The sequence below is a fragment of the Entelurus aequoreus genome, linkage group LG16 (assembly GCF_033978785.1).
Source record: "Entelurus aequoreus isolate RoL-2023_Sb linkage group LG16, RoL_Eaeq_v1.1, whole genome shotgun sequence".
Classification (NCBI taxonomy): Eukaryota; Metazoa; Chordata; class Actinopteri; order Syngnathiformes; family Syngnathidae; genus Entelurus; species Entelurus aequoreus.
Genome location: NC_084746.1, coordinates 40,304,091 through 40,327,038, shown reverse-complemented (window position 1 = coordinate 40,327,038; position 22,948 = coordinate 40,304,091). Strand labels below are relative to the sequence as shown.

Below are 22,948 nucleotides of genomic sequence, written 5' to 3'. Positions count from 1 at the left end.
TTAGTCATTCCCAGCTGAATATCAGGTCCCACCCGCCTCTCACAGCATCTTCCCTATCTGAATCGCTTCCACTGCCCTCTAATCCTTTACTCTCACTTTCCTCATCCACAAATCTTTCATCCTCGCTCAAATTAATGGGGTAATCGTCGCTTTCTCGGTCCGAATCGCTCTCTCTGCTGGTGGCCATGATTGTAAACAATGTGCAGATGTGAGGCGCTCCACAACCTGTGACATCACGCTACTTCCGGTAGAGGCAAGGCTTTTTTATCAGTGACCAAAAGTTGCGAACTTTATCGTCAATGTTCTCTACTAAATCCTTTCAGCAAAAATATGGCAATATCGCGAAATGATCAAGTATGACTCATAGAATGGACCTGCTATCCCCGTTTAAATAAGAAAATTTCATTTCAGTAGGCCTTTAAACATTATTTAACGGATATTAGCGTGCTAGCGTCATGTATTACTGTCTTCCCACATTGTAATGCAGAACAACGCATCGGCGCGAACAAACAAAGCAAAAACAAAGAAAAGTGCAAATAGGTGGGTTGCAATCACGTGACCTAGAGGCACTTCTGGGTTTCAGGCCATGGCCTAAGCTCCGTTAGGCTACTGTTTATTTAACCGAATCTGTGCAGATTTTGGCTTATTTTGAAATGTTTCAAGGCAAATTATAAAAGCTATCATGAAAACAATATTTTAAATGGGATGGAGTGGAGTTTTACACTCTTAAGAAAAATATTTAAAAAAAAGATTTAAACCGTTTATCATCACCAAGAGGTTACTACTACCTCACTTCCTTTGACACATACACGGATTTAGAGAAGAAAAGATTGGAGGCACATCATGTCTTTACATCTGAGGGGTCCACAAATTAAACATTAATCAGTGAAAGACAAAGTTGGATTTATTCGTATATCCCTAAGTAACGTATTTGATTGACATAACGAGTGCTGCTGTGATCGTGATGCTAATGACAAAAAAAAAACTTTTGTTTGCAGTTGATTTCCTGCTACAAATATTAGTCTCGTCTACAATTCATGTCTGCAGTTGTTTTTATGCTGTGAAGTTGATATTTTGGCTCATTATTTAGCTGTAGATATCCCTATTGTTCAGCAATGTTTGCTAGTGATATCAAGATTCAGTTTATTCATCTAGTGTATCAATACTATTAAGGATATTTTCTTGATGCTAACAAATATCACCAAAGACGCTATAATGTGATCATCTGTGTTAAAAAAAGCACTTATTTTTCCTACACAACAACACATTTTTAGATTGTTATGAAAATGGACAATGCAGTGGATTGGACCAACAATTAAAATATTTATGACTAGGACTTAACATGACTTAGTTTATTTACACAAGTAGGTCTTCTAGTTATATTTAGGCATAGCAACCACAAAAGAACACAAATTAATGCGATCTAATGTCATTTCTTTAGTTTAGTTCTTCTCTCAAACACTACTAATTTAGTAGAGAATAAACTTGATTGCATCACAGAAAGTCTCTCAAACAAAATCAAATGTTCAAACAAACATTTTACAAATTGATCTCTGTAGACACGAGCATGGTCCGATGATGAAAGTGATATTTTTAGGAGCCATTTCCTTTGACATACTTTCCCTTATACCCTGACTTTATTACCTTTATGAACCACTTCTTTGGGGACTCTGTAGAAGCTCTTTCCTATCTCTCTATTTAAACGATTGGAACACCCAAGAACAGAACAGCAATACGGCATTTTCTGATCAAACTTTACACTCTCTCACTTGTTTTAAAGCTACGCTCAATCTGCTTGACCATCGTGTCAATTAAGCCGCGATAAAGAAAAAATCGTATGTGACGTCATATGCAACCCTCCTATTGTATGGCAAAGCTAGCTCCAAAGCCCCCGCAAGTGGCTCTCCCATGCTGCAGATGCAGAGAACCCCCCAACTAAGGTAGAACTCACTGGGAAGTCCACATTGAAACAAAAAGTAAGCATGTGAGAAAGTGTATTGTAATGACCTGCAGGGAAGAAGTCGACTCAGGGTCGTAAAAGCACTCTCAGATGCTTTATTAACAGCGGTAACAATGACACTCAGCCAGCATAAACACACATCGACAGAGCTGCTCAACATTCTTACTCTGTTAAGTCGCACTAAACCCAGTCAAACTTCCCCACCTGTCACACACAACAGCACTGTCATTCACACTCGATATGTGAGACAAGAGCACATACAGTGCATTAGGAAAATATTCACAGCACTCCACTTTTTCAGCATGTTGTTATGTTACAGCCTTATTCCAAAATGCAATGAGTTCATTTTTGTCCTCCAAATTCTACATCATGACAATGTGAATTTTTTTTTTAAATGATGCAAATTTATTTAAAAAAGCAACTAAAAAACACATGTACATAAGTATTGACAGCCTTTGCTCAATACTTTGTTGATGCACGTTGGCAGCCTCAGGTCTTTTTGAATATGATGTCACAAACTTGGCACAACTTTCTTTGGACAGTTTCACCCATTCCTCTTTGCAGCACCTCTCAAACTCCATCAGATTTGATGGGGAGCATTGCTTTTCATCCGGAATGTTTCTCTACATTGCTGCATTCATCTTTCCCTCTATCCTGACTAATCTCCCAGTTCCTGCAGGTAAAAAACATCCCCACACCATGATGCTGCCACCACCATGCTTCACTGTAGGGATGGTATTGACCTGGTGATGAGCGGTGCCTGGTTTCCTCCAAACATGACGCCTGACATTCACGCCAAAGACTTCACTCTTTGTCTCATCAGACCAGAGAATTTAGTCTCTCATGGTCTGAGAGTCTTTCAGGTGCATGTTGGGAAACTTTTTACTAAGAAATGGCTTCGGTCTGGTCACTCTACCATACAGGCCTGATTGGTAGATTGCTGAAGAGATGGTTGTCCTTCTGGAAGGTTCTCCTCTCTCCACAGAGGATTGCTGTAGATCTGACAGAGTGACCATCAGGTTCTTGGTCACGTCCCTGACTAGACTAAGATGAATGCAGCAATGTACAGAGACATCCTGGATGACAACCAACACTTCACATCCAACCTGATGGAGCTTGAGAAGTGCTGCAAAGAGGAATGGTTGCAACTGTCCAAAGATAGGTGTGCCAAGTTTGTGGCATCGTATTCAAAAAGACTTGAGACTGTAATTTCTGCCAGAGGTGCATCAACAAAGTATTGAGCAAAGGCTGTGAATACTTACGTACATGTGATTTTTTTTTTGGTATTTTTTAATAAATTTGCCAAAAGTTTAAAAATAATACTTTTCACATTGTCAGTCATTATGGGGTGTTGTCTGTAGAATCGTGAGGACAAAAACACATGTATTCCATTGTGGAATAAAGCTGTAGCAACACACACTGTATTTTTGTAATTGTCAACAGTGGGCAATCCCAACAGTTGAAATATATTTTCAAGACTTACTGGCCTTTTTCAACATCACATTTTGTTGTCAATTATCGGTCCATTTCCATACAATGTAGAAACAAAGGCAACCTGCCAAATTCAGCGTGTCACAGCGGTTGCACACCAACCATTGGCTGATGTCATGTCCACTCTTCTATACGCAACATCCCTCCCCATGGTCCTGCTGTGCCTGCAGCAGATGGCCCATGATGCGCTGACATCAGCTCCACATAAAGTTGAAAGAACCGTGTTCAGTAGTCTGCATCTTGAGCCTTCTGCTCTCTGGAGATGTAGTAAAAGGAATTGGGGGCTTTATGTTACTTCCCTTTAATGGCCTGACCTCTAAGTTTAGTTATGGAACACACATTATGTTGATATTCTTTCATTTAGCTACCAAACAGACATTTCCAGCTGGTACTACAATGAAAATAGTCAACACTGGAGCTGCAGAGTATTTTACCTTATGGTTTTTCTTCAATACGTCGGAACCGAGCACCGCCGGATTGCTTTTTCATTTTTTCTCCCCCGACTTTCTCATAAATATGCAGAGGCAAACCTTATTTGCCATTCTCAGCCGCTTTGTTGGCAGAATGTGATATTAGGCATATGTGGTCCACTTATGCATGTTCTTGTATGTGAGAATGAGTTATGCCTAAAAGAGGTGCAAATGTTAGCACATCTTCCACACATCTGCATCATTTAGGCCCTTTTGCCTGCCAGAGAATACAAAATGATTTGTTTGTCTCTCTGCTTTCCCTTCCCCTCGAAAACATCAACTCCCGGGTGAAAAAAGAAGAATTGTATTACAAAACCTCAAACCTTATAGAACAGGATGATGTTAGATAAATGGGGTATTATCTTTTACCTGTATAGAGAAAAGATAAAGGTTTTATTAAAGGTTTGCGTGTACTAAAACACATGCAAAACTGATAGCACACGCAAAGCTGATCGACCAAACGTAGTCGTACATAGTGGATTGTGTCTGTTTAGTGAGCAGACTAAGGTGTGCAATCCTTCTCTGTCTTCATTAATGTGCAAAATGTATGCTGATCATGCTCCCACAGTACTGGGAGGACAAACAGGCAAATATAACCATTTAGCACGTGCAATGTGATTTATCAACAAGCATCACTGTTCTGCGAACACTATTTCACGTTTTATTTAGCACATATCAGAAAGACGTGCAAACTGACAATTCCACACAGGATCAACGATGGACAGGCAAGAATCCTCTGTCTTACGTCTTTGTGTGTCAACATTTTGGACAATCAAAAACAACAAAATATTAGACACATTGTCTGTTCAGCAATTTCCTTTTATAATTTTATAGCTGGTGGATGACTTCAAGGGCTGATTTAAAATGAATGCGTTTTGGTGTCTGACGGCATTTTTTTTTATTAATGTCGTTCATTTTTATTATTTAGGAAATATTTGACTATATCGCCTACATGAAAATATGTCTTTCGCTATGCATTTTCTCGCGTCTGAGTCATTCCGCACGAATGCGTTGGTGATGTGATCCACAGCCTCGCGCACCGAATACGTTTCTGTTGTCAGAAAAGGTGCTACAAATGCTGGTTCAACACATGGCACACAGGTACTAACATGACAACAAACACCAATGTGCACGCACAATTATTATTTAAATAAGACTCTGCACAACTTTTCAATTACAGTGTTAGTAGATCACAGGCACCACGCCATCTTATTTTTTGCGCATGGTATTTGGATCTTAGTAGATCAGGCCCATCGTTTTCTGGCCGGCATTGCCAGATGTCCTGTTGTTATTTAACCTGATATCTGTTCCCCCAACTCTGCTTCCCTGAAGCTTTGAGGGCTTTCAGCAGCACCCTGGCGAGGCACCAGATGACACAGACCCAAAGTTGGAGGTCGGTTCAGGGTTATTGTAATGAGAAAAAAAAAAAACCTCTGGAAACTTTTCGATTAAAACCGCTCGGGAAGGAATCCGTCGTTCAACCTTGCTTGTTCAATCTCCGTGTTCAAAATAAGTGAACTCTAAATAATGTGCATGTAGCGGTTCTGCAAAGATGCAATATTCCTAGGGATCAATATTAGTGACAGTGTTATTGATTGCCAACAGTAAGTAAGAGGGCGGATTGTGAATACAAATGGATGCCCTATTTCCATTTAATGTATTCCTAACATTCTGTTTTTATTTGGTGCCAGCCTCCACTACAAACGTATTTTATTGTGGTCATTGAAATCCAAACATCCATTCTAGTCTGACAAATGATTTGTGTGTTTCTGGCTTGGCCCAATGTGTGTGCGTGCGTGTGTGTGCGTGTGTGTGCGTGTGTGTGCGTGTGTGTGTGTGTGTGTTACAGAGCCACAGCTGAAAGGCATCGTGACACGACTGTTCAGCCAGCAGGGCTTCTACCTGCAGATGCAGCCGGACGGAACCATCGATGGCAGCAAGGACGAGAACAGCGACAACAGTGAGTGCTGGCTGTATGCATTAATCATGATGTGTCCTGCATCTCATTATGTTCAGCTCATATTTTCATGAAGTGCGTATTCGCAGAAGTGAGAAGGTCTTAGAGCATAGGACAAGGAACCATGGTTTATCTTGTTTGGGAATTTTGTGCACAATCCCTTTGTGAGACAAGAACACACATTTCCTTTTTTTGTGCATTTTAATAGTACAAAAAAAAACTACTAGTGCGAGGCGACTATTATGCAAGTCATGGGTTTTTATCTATTCTGCCTTAGGCCTCCAACATTTTATATACTCCACATGTTGCAGGCACATTTTGGTCATTTTAAACACTACTGTAACTTCTTTCTAGAGATATCCGATAATGGCTTTTTTGCCAATATCAGATATTGCGATATTGTCCAACTCTTAAGTACCGATTCGGATATCAACCGATACAGCTATATACAGTTGTGGAATTAACACATTAATATGCCTAATTTTGTTGTGATGCCCCGCTGGATGCATTAAACAATGTAACAAGGTTTTCCAAAATAAATCAACTCAAGTTATGGAAAAAAAAGCCAACATGGCACTGCCATATTTATTATTGAAGTCACAAAGTGCATTATTTTTTTTAACATGCCTCAAAACAGCAGCTTTGGAATTTGGGACATGCTCTCCCTGAGAGAGCATGAGGAGGCTGAGGTGGGCGGGGTTGAGGTGGGGGATAGGCGTAGGGGGGTAGCGGGGGGTATATATTGTAGCGTCCCGGAAGAGTTAGTGCTGCAAGGGGTTCTGGGTGTTTGTTCTGTTGTGTTACGGTGCAGATGTTCTCCCGAAATGTGTTTGTCATTCTTGTTTGGTGTGGGTTCACAGCGTGGCGCATATTTGTAACAGTGTTAAAGTTGTTTATACGGCCACCCTTAGTGTGACCTGTATGGTTGTTGACCAAGTATGAATTGCATTCACTTGTGTGTGTGAAAAGCCGTAGATATTATGTAACTGGGCTGGCACGCAAAGGCAGTGCCTTTAAGGTTTATTGGCGCTCTGTACTTCTCCCTATGTCCGTGTACACATCGGCGTTTTAAAAAGTAATACATTTTACTTTTTCAAACCGATACCGATCATTTTGAAACCGATAATTTTCAATATTACATTTTAAAGCATTTATCGGCCGATAATATCGGCAGTCCGATATTATCGGACATCTCTACTTCTTCCCTTGGCGCATTGATTTCAAACACAACAACAACAAAGAGAGCACATTCTATGTTTGCTACCACTCATCACACAGCACTATTGCTAAACATTTGAAATAAGATAATAAAACAGTCACCTACAATCATTACTAGGGATGTCGACTTGATGGGATGGTTGTATCTTTTAGACCTAAGCGCTCCTTGAGCTGGTAAATTCAAAAGTATCCTCACTCCTCAGATGAAAAATGCTAGGAGGAAACGAGCATCTTCCCAGCAATGTTGTCTGGTTTGATGCTGCATTCCATTTGTTAAGAAATTGACAGAGAGCAAGTATCTACTGCTTCAGTAGGTCGGGATTTTCCGTAGAGTGTGGAATTTCAAAGTTTGGTGCCACAATCTTCTACTGTACAGGTGAGAGGCATGATTTATACCCTAGACAGCATTAACCTTGACAAACTCAAAGGTGATACAGCAGCATCAGAAGATGCTCAGTTAGCTAAAGTAGCATACCTCTTGATAGTTGCTGGAGAAGCAGTGTGAGCATAGCGCTGTGTCACTACGCCAGGGAGTAGTCGTTGTAGCTTGTTAAATGTAATGTTGTTGGTGTTTTTTTTAAAAGGGTTTTATAGGCAAAATAGATGAATCACCATTACCTGCATTTTTAACCACCTCTTACTAGCAGTTTTGTATATGCATGCACCGAAATTAAACTTTTTGGCCGAAACCAAAAATGACAAAACCAAGGCTGAAATAAATGAAACCATTTAATATTACCATTGCATTTATGGTAGTGACTGTGTACTAACCTCACTAAAATCAAGGTGTTACTTTTGCACACAATAATATTTATCCTTCAAATATTAAAACTATTTATGGAACACACATTTACCACTGGTATTCCAACAATATAAAATAATGTATTTTATAATAATGATAATGAAATAATGAATAGGCCAAATATTAAATGGCACAAGAGACAGAGCCGTCGCGCTCCAAAGAAGAAGTTCACAGGGAAGCATAGAATGGATACTGATTCGCTCATTCAGCCTCAGACAGATAGTCCAATCACAGCAGCTACGCCAGCCCACTATCTATACACTCGTACAGACCAGCATCCATCCAATGACTGTCTAGTTTCGCAGCAACATTCCTGTTTCGGTAATTAAAGTATTTCATGAGAGAACACGGCGAATAGAAAAGGACAGGTGTGTTCTTGTCTCACATAGGGATTGTGGATGACAGGCAAAATTCCCCAAAAAGTGCATTTTTCTTTTAAGGATTAGGGGCCGGATTTACTCGAGGCCTGCGTGTACTAAATCATGTGCAAACTTGATAGCACACGCAAAGCTGATTTACTAAACGTGTGCAAAGTGAGTTGCATCTGTTAAGTGAGCAGAATAAAGGGTGCAATCCATTATTCATCTTTGTCTTCATTATTTTGCAAAAATATATGCCAATCATCCAAACGCCCACAGTACTGGGAGGAGAAGATGCAAATATAATTATTTAGCACGGGCAATGTGGTTTATCAACACTCACCACCTTCTTGCGAGCACTGTTCAGCGTTTTATTTAGCACGTGTGGTAAGGTTGTGCAAACTGACAGTTCCAGGATCAGTGCTTGCGCTGCACAGACAGACGAGAATCCTCGCTCCCACGTGTGTGTGTCAACATTTTGGACGGTCAGAAATAAAACATATTAGACACATTGCCTATTCAGCTACATAATTTTATAACTTTATAGTTGCTATATCATTTAAGGACTTTAATAAAACCAATTCCGTGAATGCGTTTTGGTGTTATTTAAAACATTTTTAATTACCGTATTTTCCGCACCATAAGCCGCCCCGTGTTGTAAGCCGCACCTTCAATGAATGGCATATTTCAAAACTTTGTTTACCTATTAGCCGCCCCGTGTTATTAGCCGCACCTACGCTACGCTAAAGGGAATGTCAAAAAAACAGTCAGATAGGTCAGTCAAACTTTAATAATATATTACAAACCAGCGTTCTAACAACTCTGTTCACTCCCAAAATGTAATGTGCAAAATTGCAATCACAAAAATAGTAACACTCAAAATAGTGCAGAGCAATAGCAACATCAATAACTCAACGTTGCTCATACGTTAATGTCACACAACACACAAAATACACATTTAAAGCTCACTTTCTGAAGTTATTACTCATCCACAAATCCCTCGAATTCTTCTTCGGTGTGCTTCACTTGTTTTTTGACACCATCTGTGATGTGGACGCGCATGAAGTCGTAGATCAACAGGGACGGCGCTGCGTGAAAAAAGTCACCCGGTCTCTTCGCTCATTTTTTCTTCATCCATCCATCCCTTCGAGTTAGCTTTTATGATGACGCCGGCTGGAAAGTTCTCTTTTGGCAAGGTCTTCCTTTTGAAAATCACCGTGGGTGGAAGTTTCTGGCCGTTAGCATGGCAAGCTAGAACCACAGTGAAGGACGACTTCTCATTCCCTGTGGTGCGAATATTCACCGTACGTGTTCCCGTTGTATCCACAGTGCGGTTCACAGGAATATCAAAAGTCAGTGGAACCTTGTACGCGTGTCTCTTAGTAGGAGCCATTTTGTGGTCTTTATAGAAACACACAAATGAAATGAAACGTAATATCCGCGCGCTTCTTCTTCTACGGGGGCGGATGCTCACCTTGGCGGTTGCTTACAGTAGAAGAAGAAGCGCTTCCTCTTCTATGGGGCGGTTGCTTACCGTAGAAGAAGAAGCGCTTCCTCTTCTACGGGGAAAAAAGATGGCGGCTGTTTACCGTAGTTGCGAGACCTAAACTTTATGAAAATAAATATTAATATTAATCCATATATAAGGCGCACCGGGTTATTAGCCGCACTGTCAGCTTTTGAGAAAAATGTTGGTTTTTAGGTGCGGCTTATGGTGCGGAAAATACGGTACCTTTGTTTATTTCACATAGAATATATAAATTATTAAAACATTTCTTAAATGGAAAAAAAACTTCTTTATGAATGAATTTTTTTGTGTCTCCAATGAGCGCATACCTTTGGTGTCAATGTAGATGCACTGCACGACTGCTTTTAAAATGCCCATAAAAAGTGGTAGATGTCTCTTGCATGTTTGAAAACATTACAAAATGCCACAGGTAGGAGCAGGACAGTACACACAAAATCCTCATTTAAATAAGGCTTTAAAATTGCACACAGTCTTAGTCGCCCACTAATAGTACATGCTATTTTATAGACTGCACACGCTGTTTACCGTGTGGTATTTGGATCTTAGTAAATCAAGCCCTAAGTCTTTTAAAGTTCAGTTATACAATTGTTAACTTATTTTTAGACTTGAATGACACTTACTTAAAACTTTGCCTGTATAGTTTTCAAAGGTTTTGTAAGTTTGATTACAATACTTCAAATTCAATAGATTCTTATGAGAAAACCTCAACCCACTATCCTCTCTGAACAGAAAGTGTAAGAGGCTCCAGTGCACAGGCTTTTGTTTTGGAGGCGGAGAAGAATAAAGGAAACAATATGCCAGTGATGCTCTCCTCGTCTGGAGTGAAGCCAAACAAGGAACCCGTCATGATTTTTCTTGTCTGAAAACATCTTGCCAAAGCTTCTAGATCCCTAGCAGCCTTCTAGTGGAACGAACAAGCTCTCTCTGTCGTTGGTGCAATGTTTTACAAGGATAGTGAGAACCTTTTATATATTATTGTCAAAGCAGGGTGTTGAGAAGAAAAATGGTGAGTGCAAAAAGTGGAAAGAGGGTTCAGCAAAAAAACATTGTTCATTCTGTGCCCTTGGAATCCATTTCCATTTTGGGGCATCAGTTGTATCCTAAAGGTTTTTGTAGTATGTTGAGGGCTTCCCCGCCTGGTGGTAATCCTGTTGTGAAGCAGCGATGTCAGTCCAGAGATGAACGGCCGCGGTGAATAATTCAGCCGCATGAAACTAAAAATACCATCCTTCTCCGTTTGTACCCAATAAATAATTCTCCATACGTGATGCCGCAAGCTCAGACAGTTCGACAGGAGACACAAAAAAGAAAGAAGAGGGGGAAAATCAAATGAGTTCAGCATTCACATCCAACACCAATGTATTGATTGGGATTATTTGAATAATAGATTACCCTCCTCTATGACCTGCAACAGCACATGGAAACAGTCATTTATTTTTGGAGGGAGGTTCTGCAAAATCAATGTCCCTGAGGGTCATTCAGGTTACACTGGCACCTTTTTTTTAAATTATTTGCTGTATTTTAAGAGTATGACCTGACTGCAAGGCATCATTTTAAAATGTATAGTAACCAGTATGCTACATGGCGCCTCTAATAGAGTGCTAAATATCCGGCCTGCTAACACTGAAACCTTATTCTATTAATTTACACCCATGTTCAGATCAGAGATGTTATTAACTCGGTACATGCAACTCAAATATATTCCTGCTTATGACACCAGTCTGATGCTTGCAGGTGATGGATGGAATGAAACACAAATAACTAGACCACTTGTTTCAACACACGCATGACGCAGTCATATTTGACCTAGTTAGACCAGTAGTTCAGTCGATGACGTCTCGGCGCTCCGACTTGTCTACATGCAAGAGGATCCCCTGCTGGCCCCACTATGGACTGGACCCTTACATTATTAACCGTATCCACTGGCATCCATTGCACCGGTCGTCCAAGGTGGGGATAGGTGGGGGGTGCCCACATCTGCAGTCCTTTCCAGGGTTTCACGTTCTTCCCATTGGTTTGAGTTTTTTCTTGCCCTGATGGGGGATCTGGACAGAGGATGTAGTTGTGGCTTGTGCAGCCCTTTGAGACACTTGTGATTAAGGGCTATGTACGTCAGCTTTGATTGATTGATTGATTCTCAAACCTTTTTCCACCTCAGAAAACACTTGGCTCTCCAAGTACCACCATAACAACATTAAAATACAGGAGCGTAGTAGGCCTAAGTTTTCATTAAGAACAAGGCAGAGGTTTTATTTAACAATTGTATTTATTTCATAAAAACTACTGAGCATCATGGATGATGCCAGTCACCCTCCGCATACCGTTAATATCAGTAGCCAGAGGAGCATGTTCACTGCTTCATCCCAAGTGCAGGACTAATAGACTAAAAAAGTCCTTTGTCCCACACGCCATCAGACTGTACAACTCCTCTCTGGGAGAGGGGGAACTAGGATGACATGGGATGCAAAACAATAACAATACTGAAAAAAACTGCAACAAAAAACAGTGCAATAACAGTGCAATACATTTTCATAACATGGTCACTACTGCCTAGTTTCTCTTGTTATATTCTTATTTTTACTGTTATATATATATACTGTATATATATATATATATATATATATATATATATATATATATATATATATATATATATATATATATATATATATATATATATATATACTGTTATATTTTTACTCTTATTGTTGCTTTTTCTTTTTCTTTTTATTCTTATTGTTATAGTTTCTATTTTATTTCCATTTATACTCCCATTATTTACTTTTTACTTTTTTAAATTCAAACTCAATTCTGTACACTGCTGCTGGAATTGAAATGTTCCTGAGGGAACTCTCCTGAAGGAATCAATAAAGTACTATCTATCTATCTATCTATCTATCTATCTATCTATCTATCTATCTATCTATCTATCTATCTATCTATCTATCTATCTATCTATCTATCTATCTATCTATCTATCTATCTATCTATCTATCTATCTATCTATCTATCTATCTATCTATCTATCCATCTATCCATCTATGGAATATTTTTGGCTACTATAACATCACACACAGTTTGAACAGTAACAGTCACTACGTTTCCATGCACTAAATGAGTCTGATTTCTCAAATAGTTCTTTTTGTTGTATTTTCACACCTACGTGTGCAGTCCAAGTGTCCATGCACTTTCTCTAATGTGACTATTGGTCATACGCCATGTGCCTCCCGTACACTGGGGGGCACTATTTCATTTTAGTGCGGATACATTAATTCCTTTTCCGTTTGACCAATGACGTCACACTAGCGATCTGCGGATCCTTACAGCTTGATTTAAGTGATGTCCGCTGTAATATTGGCACATATTACAAATATTAGGTATCTAATGGTTATGCTGATGTTAAATAGCAGACAAAATAAATTAAAATTGCAACCAAGGTAATCAAAAAGGTCAACCAACGAGCGAAATTTCTCTATAGAATCTCCTCTCTGGTCAACAAAAGCACCATGAGGATTCTAGCGGGAACTCTCGTTCAACCCTTTTTCGATTACGCATGCACCTCCTGGTACCCTAGCACCTCCAAAACCCTCAAATCTAAACTCCAAACATCCCAGAAGAAACTAGTCAGATTACTTCTAGACCTCCACCCCAGATCCCACCTCACTCCTACCCACTTCTCCAAAGTGGGCTGGCTCAGGGTTGGGACAGAGTAAAACAACTTGCACTGAGCCTAGTCTATAAAATCCGCTACACCTCCCTGATACCGAAGTACATGTCAAACTACTTCCTTAACGTAAATGACCGCCATAACCACAACACCAGGGGGAGCTCCACTAACCATGTTAAACCCAGATTCCGATCTAACAAAGGTCTTAACTCATTCTCTTTCTATGCCACATCAATGTGGAATGTGCTCCCAACAGGTATAAAAGAAAGGGCATCTCTATCCTCCTTCAAAACCGCAATTAAGGTACACCTCCAGGCAGCTACAACTCTAAACTAACACCCTCCCCGGATTGTTAACAATCAAATGTAGACAATCAAATGTAGATACTTTTTCTTATGCCAAGTCAGACCTACACTGTTCCAATATCCATTTCTCTGTTCTCAATTGTTGATGACTGATGATAACAACCAAACCTAACCCCCCCCTCCACACCCCGGATTGTAAATAATGTAAATAATTCAATGTGATTATCTTATGTGATGACTGTATTATGATGATAGTATATATCTGATAGTATATATCTGTATCATGAATCAATTTAAGTGGACCCCGACTTAAACAAGTTGAAAAACTTATTCGGGTGTTACCATTTAGTGATCAATTGTACGGAATATGTACTTCACTGTGCAACCTACTAATACAAGTCTCAATCAATCAATCAATCAGCATCAAGAAATGATGTTGGATTGTGCTACCAACATGACGCTACTACCAGACCGGCGGAAGAGTTTTTTTTGAAGGAAATTTTGGACGAAAATCAGGGAAACAAAACTTTTGAATGTCTCAGAGTTCATTCAAAAGGCTCTGTGGATTGATGGAAGGAGTTTTAAATATGAAGGAAAAGAGCGTTGGTGATATCCAGAGGAAGGTTGCTATTGTTCTGGACTATCTTGCCCGTTGTGTGGAACATGCATCAGTTTGGAGTGCACAAACGCTGTATTATTCACCTTTAATATACCTGTTCCAATATCTTTCATCTCAGTCATATTCCGTTTGGAAGTCCGAATTAAGCCGTCATTTTACATTTCCTTAACTACCTTCTTAAATAAATCTCAGTTTCTTTTTTTTCTACCATCGATGCACTTGAAAATGTTCTGTTCTTTTAATTAACAGTCTTCATCACAATTGTTGTTCTGTTTTTATTGAATGGTATCTGCTTCCGGGTTATATCCCGCACGTTGAGACTGGTGCACGTGTGATACCAAGTGCCCTCTACGGCCACAAACACCACCTTGCGAGACCTGGTTCCCAATCGCATAATACAGGTGTGTTAGTCCCACTTTTCAAAAACAGAACTCTGTCTGATTAAGATGTTTCCATGGGCCGTAGCAGGCTCATTTAGACCTGAACTATTTGAGAAATCGGACTAATTTTGTGCATGGACACATACTGACTGTGTTTAAATATTCAATTAAGTGATTCCTTGGCGTGCCACTAGTGGTACACATACCACAGTTTGAGAATCACTGATCTAGATGTTATGTGAGATGCACAGAGAATGTCTGGAGTTTAGGGAGTTGTTTCATCTACCTCAGTTTTTCTAAATACCTCTCTGTTAAAAATGTTGAGGGTGAGAATTAAAAAAGAAAAAGTGGTAGTACCTAAAGTCAGTGATGTAACATTCAAGCATTGGTTGCACCATTTCCTTCTCCCCTCCACATTTAGGTGTCCCTGTAAAGATGCATGAAGCCAATTGAAGAAAGGTTGATTTTAAAACACAGTTTGGAACACAACACATACTGACTCATCTTTAGGGATATGTATCCTTTACATTTGAACCGATACTTGTACAAAATCGGTACTTTAAAACCAGTGCCGGTTAAAAAGTGGAAAGTAATGTTAATGGAAGCGCTTTTCTAAAAATCCTGACACATTTCCATAAGCAATAACAGTAGAATTGATTGAATACAAAAAGCAATTCATAGAGAAATAACAGTTGTTTGCTTACAAAACAGAAATCAAAAGCAGATGTTTGTAAAAAAAACAAACATACAGTGACTTTTTATATTTTATGGAATTTTGTGTCATTCAAGTTGAATGGACCAGTAACTTATAGAAATGAAACAATAACTAAGTAATACATTCAAAAATAAGAAATACAATTCCTTGTGTTGCTATGTTTAATACTCATAATTCCGGGCATGGGTAAATGCAATCTCGCTTGCCGTAACCTTAAATGGTGCATCATGAGGAAGTGTTGTTGTTGTTGTTGTTGTTGTTGTGGCTCCTGGCTTGCATATGAGGGCTGCTGTTGGCATGTTAAGGTCGGCAATAACGTTTAAAAAGAGCCTCAGACTTTGTGTGCTTCTATCGGGACGGTACATTACTTCAATTATGTTACCGTATTTTTCAGACCTTAAGGCGCACTAGATTATAAGGCGCACTGTCGATGAACGGGTCTATTTTCATACAAAAGGCACACCAATTATAAGGCACATTAAAGAGGTCATATTATGACTTTTTTTTCTACATTTAAAAACACTTCCTTGTGGTCTACATAACATGTAATGGTGGTTCTTTGGTCATAATGTTGCATAGATTATGTTTTACACACCATCTTCAAGTCGCTTTCTGTCCGTCTCTTCTGGATGTGCCGTTTTGTGGGCGGTCTTATTCACGTGCCTCCACTTCGACAGCCTCTTCTCCCCGTCATCTTTGTTGTACTGGTAGTTTTTAGCGCTTCCATAGCGAGTCTACTGACAGATAAAGATTAAAGATTAAAGATACCAATGATTGTCACACACACTAGATGTGGTGAAATTTGTCCTCTGCATTTGACCCATCCCCTTGGGGAGCAGTGGGCAGCAGCGGCGCCGCGCCCGGGAATCATTTTGGTGACTTAACCCCCAACTCCAACCCGTGTTGCTGAGTGCCAAGCAGGGAGGATATGGGTCCCATTTTTATAGTCTTTGGTATGACTCAGCTGGGATTTGAACTCCAACCTACCGATCTCAGGGCGGACACTTTACAAGTTAGAACTGTACGCTACTTTGCATGAGAAATGGCAACAGCGGAGGATGAATGCCCCACAACAAGAAGATAGAGAAAAAGAAAGAGCTCATTGACTACGGCGTACATTTTCGGGACTTGTGCAGATCCTAAACACACATCAGCAAGTACCAATAGGTAAGAAAAGTTCATTTTGCATAATATTGCGAAACAAAACGCCACATAATATGTCTCCTAATAGGTGCCATTTTTGGTTCCTTATCCACTCACCATAATAGTAACGTACGTTGAAGCACAGTATGTCTGACTATGGTAGCTGTAATGCTCCGTGTTCCATCAAGCAATGTGGCTTCGCAGCTTAGCAAAGTCATACTAAAACATTTTGACAGATTTTTGAGTGACCTGTGTAATGTTCTATTTTGTCAATGAAACATCAGTTTTGGTCTTGCTTGCTAGCATACTATATTGAACAGGCGTCAACCTGCAATCCACACATATCTCTTATGTGTGACTGCCATCTATTTGTCAGACTTATCATTACACCATGTACCAAATAAAATTGCTTTGAGGTCGGTAAGCACAACTACAATTAATGCGTACATTAGGCGCACCAGGTTATGAGGCGCACTGTCTAATTTTGAAGAAATTAAAGGATTTTAAGTGCGCTTTATTGTTAGAAAAATATGGTACTTGTAGAATATCACATTCAAGCACTTGTTTTAGGAGGCTGGGTCTGCTTTTATTTACCACCTAAATGGGTAACCGATAGCTTTTTCACCGGTGCCATTGTGGAACCGGGTTTCAGTACCCATCCCTAATCACCCTAAAGTTACCCTTTGTGGTGAGTACACCACTCTTATTCAACCATTTCCCTGGAACCTTTCAAGGTACACTGCTATAAAACTTGGTTCAAACCTATAGGAGTCAGTGTACAGCTGCTGCACTGGTCACTGGATTGATAGCCTGGGCTTTTAGCCTAGTGGCTCTCAATCAGTGGGGATTGTTGTCAGGACATGTCTGTCTACTATTTCTAAAGGCTTGAGCAGGCAGCCTGTTCATTAGTCACTGAGCTAGAAGCACAAGTGTCATTCAAGCATGAATAAAGGCAAGTATTGCAACGGTATAAGTCTCTGAAATGTGAGAAGTGTACACACTTTTGGGTGTTTTGTTGCATAACATCAACATTCCACAACTGTATGCTTATTTAGAACACAGGGTCCAAATAACTGGAACGCTAGCTTTTGCAAACTATCCTAATATGCAGTGTCCCTCTATGGCAAGCCTTCTTGCAGACATGTTTGAAAAGAGGGAATTGCGAGGGATACTGAACAGAAGTGCAAGAGAGGCACATGCAGCCATCAGAGTGACAAATGTGGCCGTGTAGGACAGGGAATGGAGTTTTTAGTGAGAACAGACAGAGGGTAACCAAGGGACACCAGAACATATATGTAAGCCATTCAAAGGCCCCAGAGTCTTTCATTTAGACTGGCATTATGGCTTTTGTAATGCCCGTGCCTCAAGGGTACATTACTGCAACAGTTGCCCGTGTCAATCAGCTGCATCAGCCATCCACGGTCCGGAGCAAAAGTCGATATTTATTGAGCGAAATCCAATCTCCTCGGAGGACAGTCTTGTGTTGGCACGTCGCCTCCGGCTTTATCCGATAGTACCCATCACCACTTGCTAACGATCATCATACTGCACAATACAGGAAACCTGCAGTGCATAGACCAGGGGTGTCAAACATACGGCCAGCGGGCCTGATAAAGAACAGGTTAAATCCGGCCCGCAAAATGAGTTTGCGAAGTATAAAAATGAGCTGCAATTTTTTCGTGAAAGAAACTGCTGTTCTTAATGTGTCCACTAGATGTCGCAATAGCAGTGTAACCCACATCACACTGTTTAGGATGACGTGTCAGCTGACTTCAAGAGCCCTCTGGATTGGCTGCCGCTACTCCAATCAATGCAGGTGCAAGCAATTAGAGCTGCTCCTGTTGAGGTTGGCAGCAGACTAATGCTGTAGCGACGCACATTACCATTAAAAAAAAAAAAGTAAATTATCCACTCAACAGATAAAATAACGAAACAGTAAGATGTAGGGGTGTAACGGCACACAAAAATTTTGGTTTGGTACGTACCTCGGTTTATAGGTCACGGTTCGGTTCATTTTCGGTACGGTAAGAAAACAACAAAATGTAAATGTTTTGGTTATTTATTTACCAAATTTGTAAACAATAGCTTTATCCTTTTAACATTGGGAACACTATAATAATTCTGCCCACGTTAATCAACATTAAACTGCCTCAAGTTGTTGCTCAGATTAAATAAAATGACAAAACGTTTCTTCTACATATAAAAAGTGCAACATTAAACAGTTTCAAGTCAACTCATCATGCTTAATTTATTACAGCATTTGGGAAGCCTGTAGTTGATTTTTATTATGTAAATGTTATATTTTTATCAACATGTGATAACAGGGACCCTGCCATTCAAAACTAGGCTGCTACATTACTAATGATTACACACACACACACACATACACACACACCGCACAATGAGCTAACACACACACACCGCACAATGAGCTAACACACACACCGCAAAATGAGCTAACGTTACGCTAAAAGCTAATTAGCCTTCACCTCAAGCTAGGACTGAGCTGCAGTTTAAGTTTCTAGAACGTCAACGGGCTCATAGTGATGTTACTAGTAGTTGACTGGGAGGTGTTTATTTTAATTTGGGGAGAGTCTGCTGCCTGATGCTCACCTGCTAAACACCTACCTGCTAACCCCACCGCAGAAGCACTGACTCCATGCGCTCTGAATACGCACTGCTGATTGGCTGTTACCGCTCTGAATACGCACTGCTGATTGGCTGTTACCGCTAAGGTTGTAACCAATCAGATTGTTGTGTGGGTGGGACAATGCTGGGTGCTGTGTAGGAGACAGAGGCAGAAAGCAGAGCAGCTTGTTAAGACTTTAGCTTAGGCGGCTACTTAATATGTTCTTGTGGAAACTCGTTCGGTACACAACCGAACCGAACCGGAACCCCCGTACCGAAACGGTTCAATACAAATACACGTACCGTTACACCCCCAGTAAGATGCAAAGACTTAAGTCAACATGACCATCATCTTTGAAGTAGTTAGAGTTCTGTGCAGTGCTTGCAATTGGTGGACGGCACAATGCGCACCCTGAACTCCTTTCTAAAAATGTGTGTTTCTACATTTGTTGTTCGTTCTATTTTATTTTATGCTTAAATCTAGCATGTTCACACTGGTTAATTTTGTAGTTATGTTACCTTTAATTTGGCTATTATGGTGTCAATTGTTTTGTTTATATCATAATTGTAATATTTGAATGATGATAAATGAATTTGTTGTGGCAGTTGTGGATGTCACCAATGCAACGGTTTGAGGAAACACTCGGTTGCTTTTCCAAACATGTCTTTAATGGTGAACTGCCATATCTGAGTTATTGTGTAGACATATGGGGAACTACAAAAGTACACTTCATTCATTAACAGTGTTACAAAAAAGATCAGTTAGAATAATACATAATGTTGGATATAGAGAACATACAAACCCTTTATTTATTGAAATTCCACTACATAGTGAATTTGCAAACAGCTAAAATTATACACAAAGCAAACTACCCAAGAATATACAAAACCTGTTTCCATATGAGTTGGGAAATTGTGTTAGATGTAAATATAAACGGAATACAATGATTTGCAAATCATTTTCAACCCATATTCGATTGAATGCACTACAAAGACAACATATTTGATGTTCAAACGCAAACTTTATTTATTTTTTTTGCAAATAATAATTAACTTAGAATTTCATGGCTGCAACACGTGCCAAAGTAGTTGGGAAAGGGCATGTTCACCACTGTGTTACATGGCCTTTCCTTTTAACAACACTCAGTAAATGTTTGGGAACTGAGGAGACACATTTTTTAAGCTTCTCAGGTGGAATTCTTTCCCATTCTTGCTTGATGTACAGCTTAAGTTGTTCAACAGTCCGGGGGTCTCCGTTGTGGTATTTTAGGCTTCATAATGCGCCACACATTTTTAATGGGGGACAGGTCTGGACTACAGGCAGGCCAGTCTAGTACCCGCACTCTTTTACTATGAAGCCACATTGATGTAACACGTGGCTTGGCTTTGTCTTGCTGAAATAAGCAGGGGCGTCCATGGTAACGTTGCTTGAATGGCAACATATGTTGCTCCAAAACCTGTATGTACCTTTCAGCATTAATGGCGCCTTCACAGATGTGTAAGTTACTCATGTCTTGGGCACTAATACACCCCCATACCATCACAGATGCTGGCTTTTCATCTTTGCGCCTATAACAATCCGGATGGTTCTTTTCCTCTTTGGTCCGGAGGACACAACGTCCACAGTTTCCAAAAACAATTTGAAATGTGGACTCGTCAGACCACAGAACACTTTTCCACTTTGTATCAGTCCATCTTAGATGAGCTCAGGCCCAGCGAAGCCGATTGCGTTTCTGTGTGTTGTTGATAAACGGTTTTTGCCTTGCATAGAAGAGTTTTAACTTGCACTTACAGATGTAGCGACCAACTGTAGTTACTGACAGTGGGTTTCTGAAGTGTTCCTGAGCCTATGTGGTGATATCCTTTACACACTGATGTCGCTTGTTGATGCAGTACAGCCTGAGGGATCGAAGGTCACGGGCTTAGCTGCTTACGTGCAGTGATTTCTCCAGATTCTCTGAACCCTTTGATGATATTACGGACCGTAGATGGTGAAATCCCTAAATTCCTTGCAATAGCTGGTTGAGAAAGGTTTTTCTTTTTCTGGCCGAAGCAAGACAAAGAAAACAAGTTTGAAGTTGTCTTTATTTTTAAATGATTATGACCAGTCCGGCCCGCGTGGGAATAGATTTTCCTCCATGCGGCCCCTGAGCTTAAATGAGTTGGACACCCCTGGCATAGAGAAGGTTTCTCCATGCAGAAGCAGAGCCCATGAAAGTCACAGTCCTGTCCTGCATTCAGTAGCAGGTAGCACAGAGGTAGCTGTGAATCAGAGCTTTAATGAATGGAAAAGAAGCAAATGTGACATTTCCAGATAACCAACGACCTGGATGATGAGAATTTCTAATAATCACCATTTTATCTTTGCCGCCATGAACATGCTGAAGGAGAGTTGAGGTCATCTTCTTGAACTACTTACACTTTGCTGCTTTCTTGAGAATATTCAGATGTGCTGTCATCACTGGGCATCTCGCTGTGATTGATGACAACTCGCCATTATGTCGTGTTTCCAACGGTTTTACATATTTAGACCTGAGTCAATTCTGCTGGTCAGTGTTTTTTATTGCAGCACTCTGGCGCCAATCAGCATTTGTGATAACGCAAGGCGATAAAGGCTGTGAGGCGCCGTGCTTATGTTGCAGACTCAGTCAAATCTGATGAAAGTTATTGTGATAAAGCAGAATAGCTGAATGTTTTCTTGTATTAGTTTGTGCTGATGTATTGGGGGGGATCTTCTTTTGTCTGACACATTCGACACCATAGCATTTCTTTTCTTTATAATTGGTGTATTTTATACGCTAAAGCGTTCATAATGTAACAATATAAATGTCACTGTATGCAATTTCAGCGGACATTACTTTTTTTTTTATCAGTCAATAATAAGCTCCCGTTAGGCAAATGAAGAGGACGATGGTGGAGATGGACTATGTAGAGGGATTCCATGAAACTAAAATACATGTATTTATATAGCCAGTGTGTATATTTATTACAACTGTACACAGGAGGCAGAGAAGTAGACAATAACTGGAGCAAGGCTGTTGATACTGAAATTTAAAACTCATTATATATATCGGGGCGGCGTAGCTCGGTTGGTCGAGCGGCCGTGCCAGCAACTTGAGGGTTTGTAGGTTCGATCCCCACTTCCGCCATCCTAGTCGTTGCCGTTGTGTCCTTGGGCAAGACACTTTACCCACCGGCTCCCAGTGCCCACCCACACTGGTTTAAATGTAACTTAAATAATGGGTTTCACTAGGTAAAGCGCTTTGAGTCACTAGAGAAAAGCGCTATATAAATATAATTCACACAAGTCACATAATAGATAGAATAGAATAGAATAGAAAGTACTTTATTGATCCCTGGGGGAAATTCAGCACCACAATAGACAATAATAAATATAAATAAATAATTAATATAATATAATATATATGATATATATATAATATATAAATAACATAAATATATTCTACATATACTCTACATTTAAGTGCATTAAGGAACATATGCATTATACAGTCTGATGGCTGTCGGTATGAAGGATCTCCTGTGTCAGTCCGTGTTGCATTTTGGGAGTCTGAGCTTTCCACTGAACGTGCTCATTCTCTCTGCAAGGTCCGAGTGTAGTGGGTGGGAGGTGTTGTCCATAATGGCTAGGAGTTTTGCTAGACTTCTCCTCTCTGACACCACCGCCAGAGAGTCTAGCTCCACT

At 40.1% G+C, this 22,948-nt stretch overlaps 1 protein-coding gene across 6 annotated transcripts in view; it reads left to right on the top strand.

The window, feature by feature from the left end:
• Window positions 1-22,948, top strand: part of fgf12a (fibroblast growth factor 12a) — a 105,132-nt gene that overhangs the window by 43,471 nt on the left and 38,713 nt on the right. For all 6 annotated transcript variants that reach the window (XM_062022839.1, XM_062022838.1, XM_062022841.1 and 3 more), the window contains one exon: window positions 5,771-5,881. In XM_062022839.1, coding sequence (XP_061878823.1) covers window positions 5,771-5,881 — 111 coding nt within the window. The remainder of the gene's footprint in view (window positions 1-5,770; window positions 5,882-22,948) is intronic.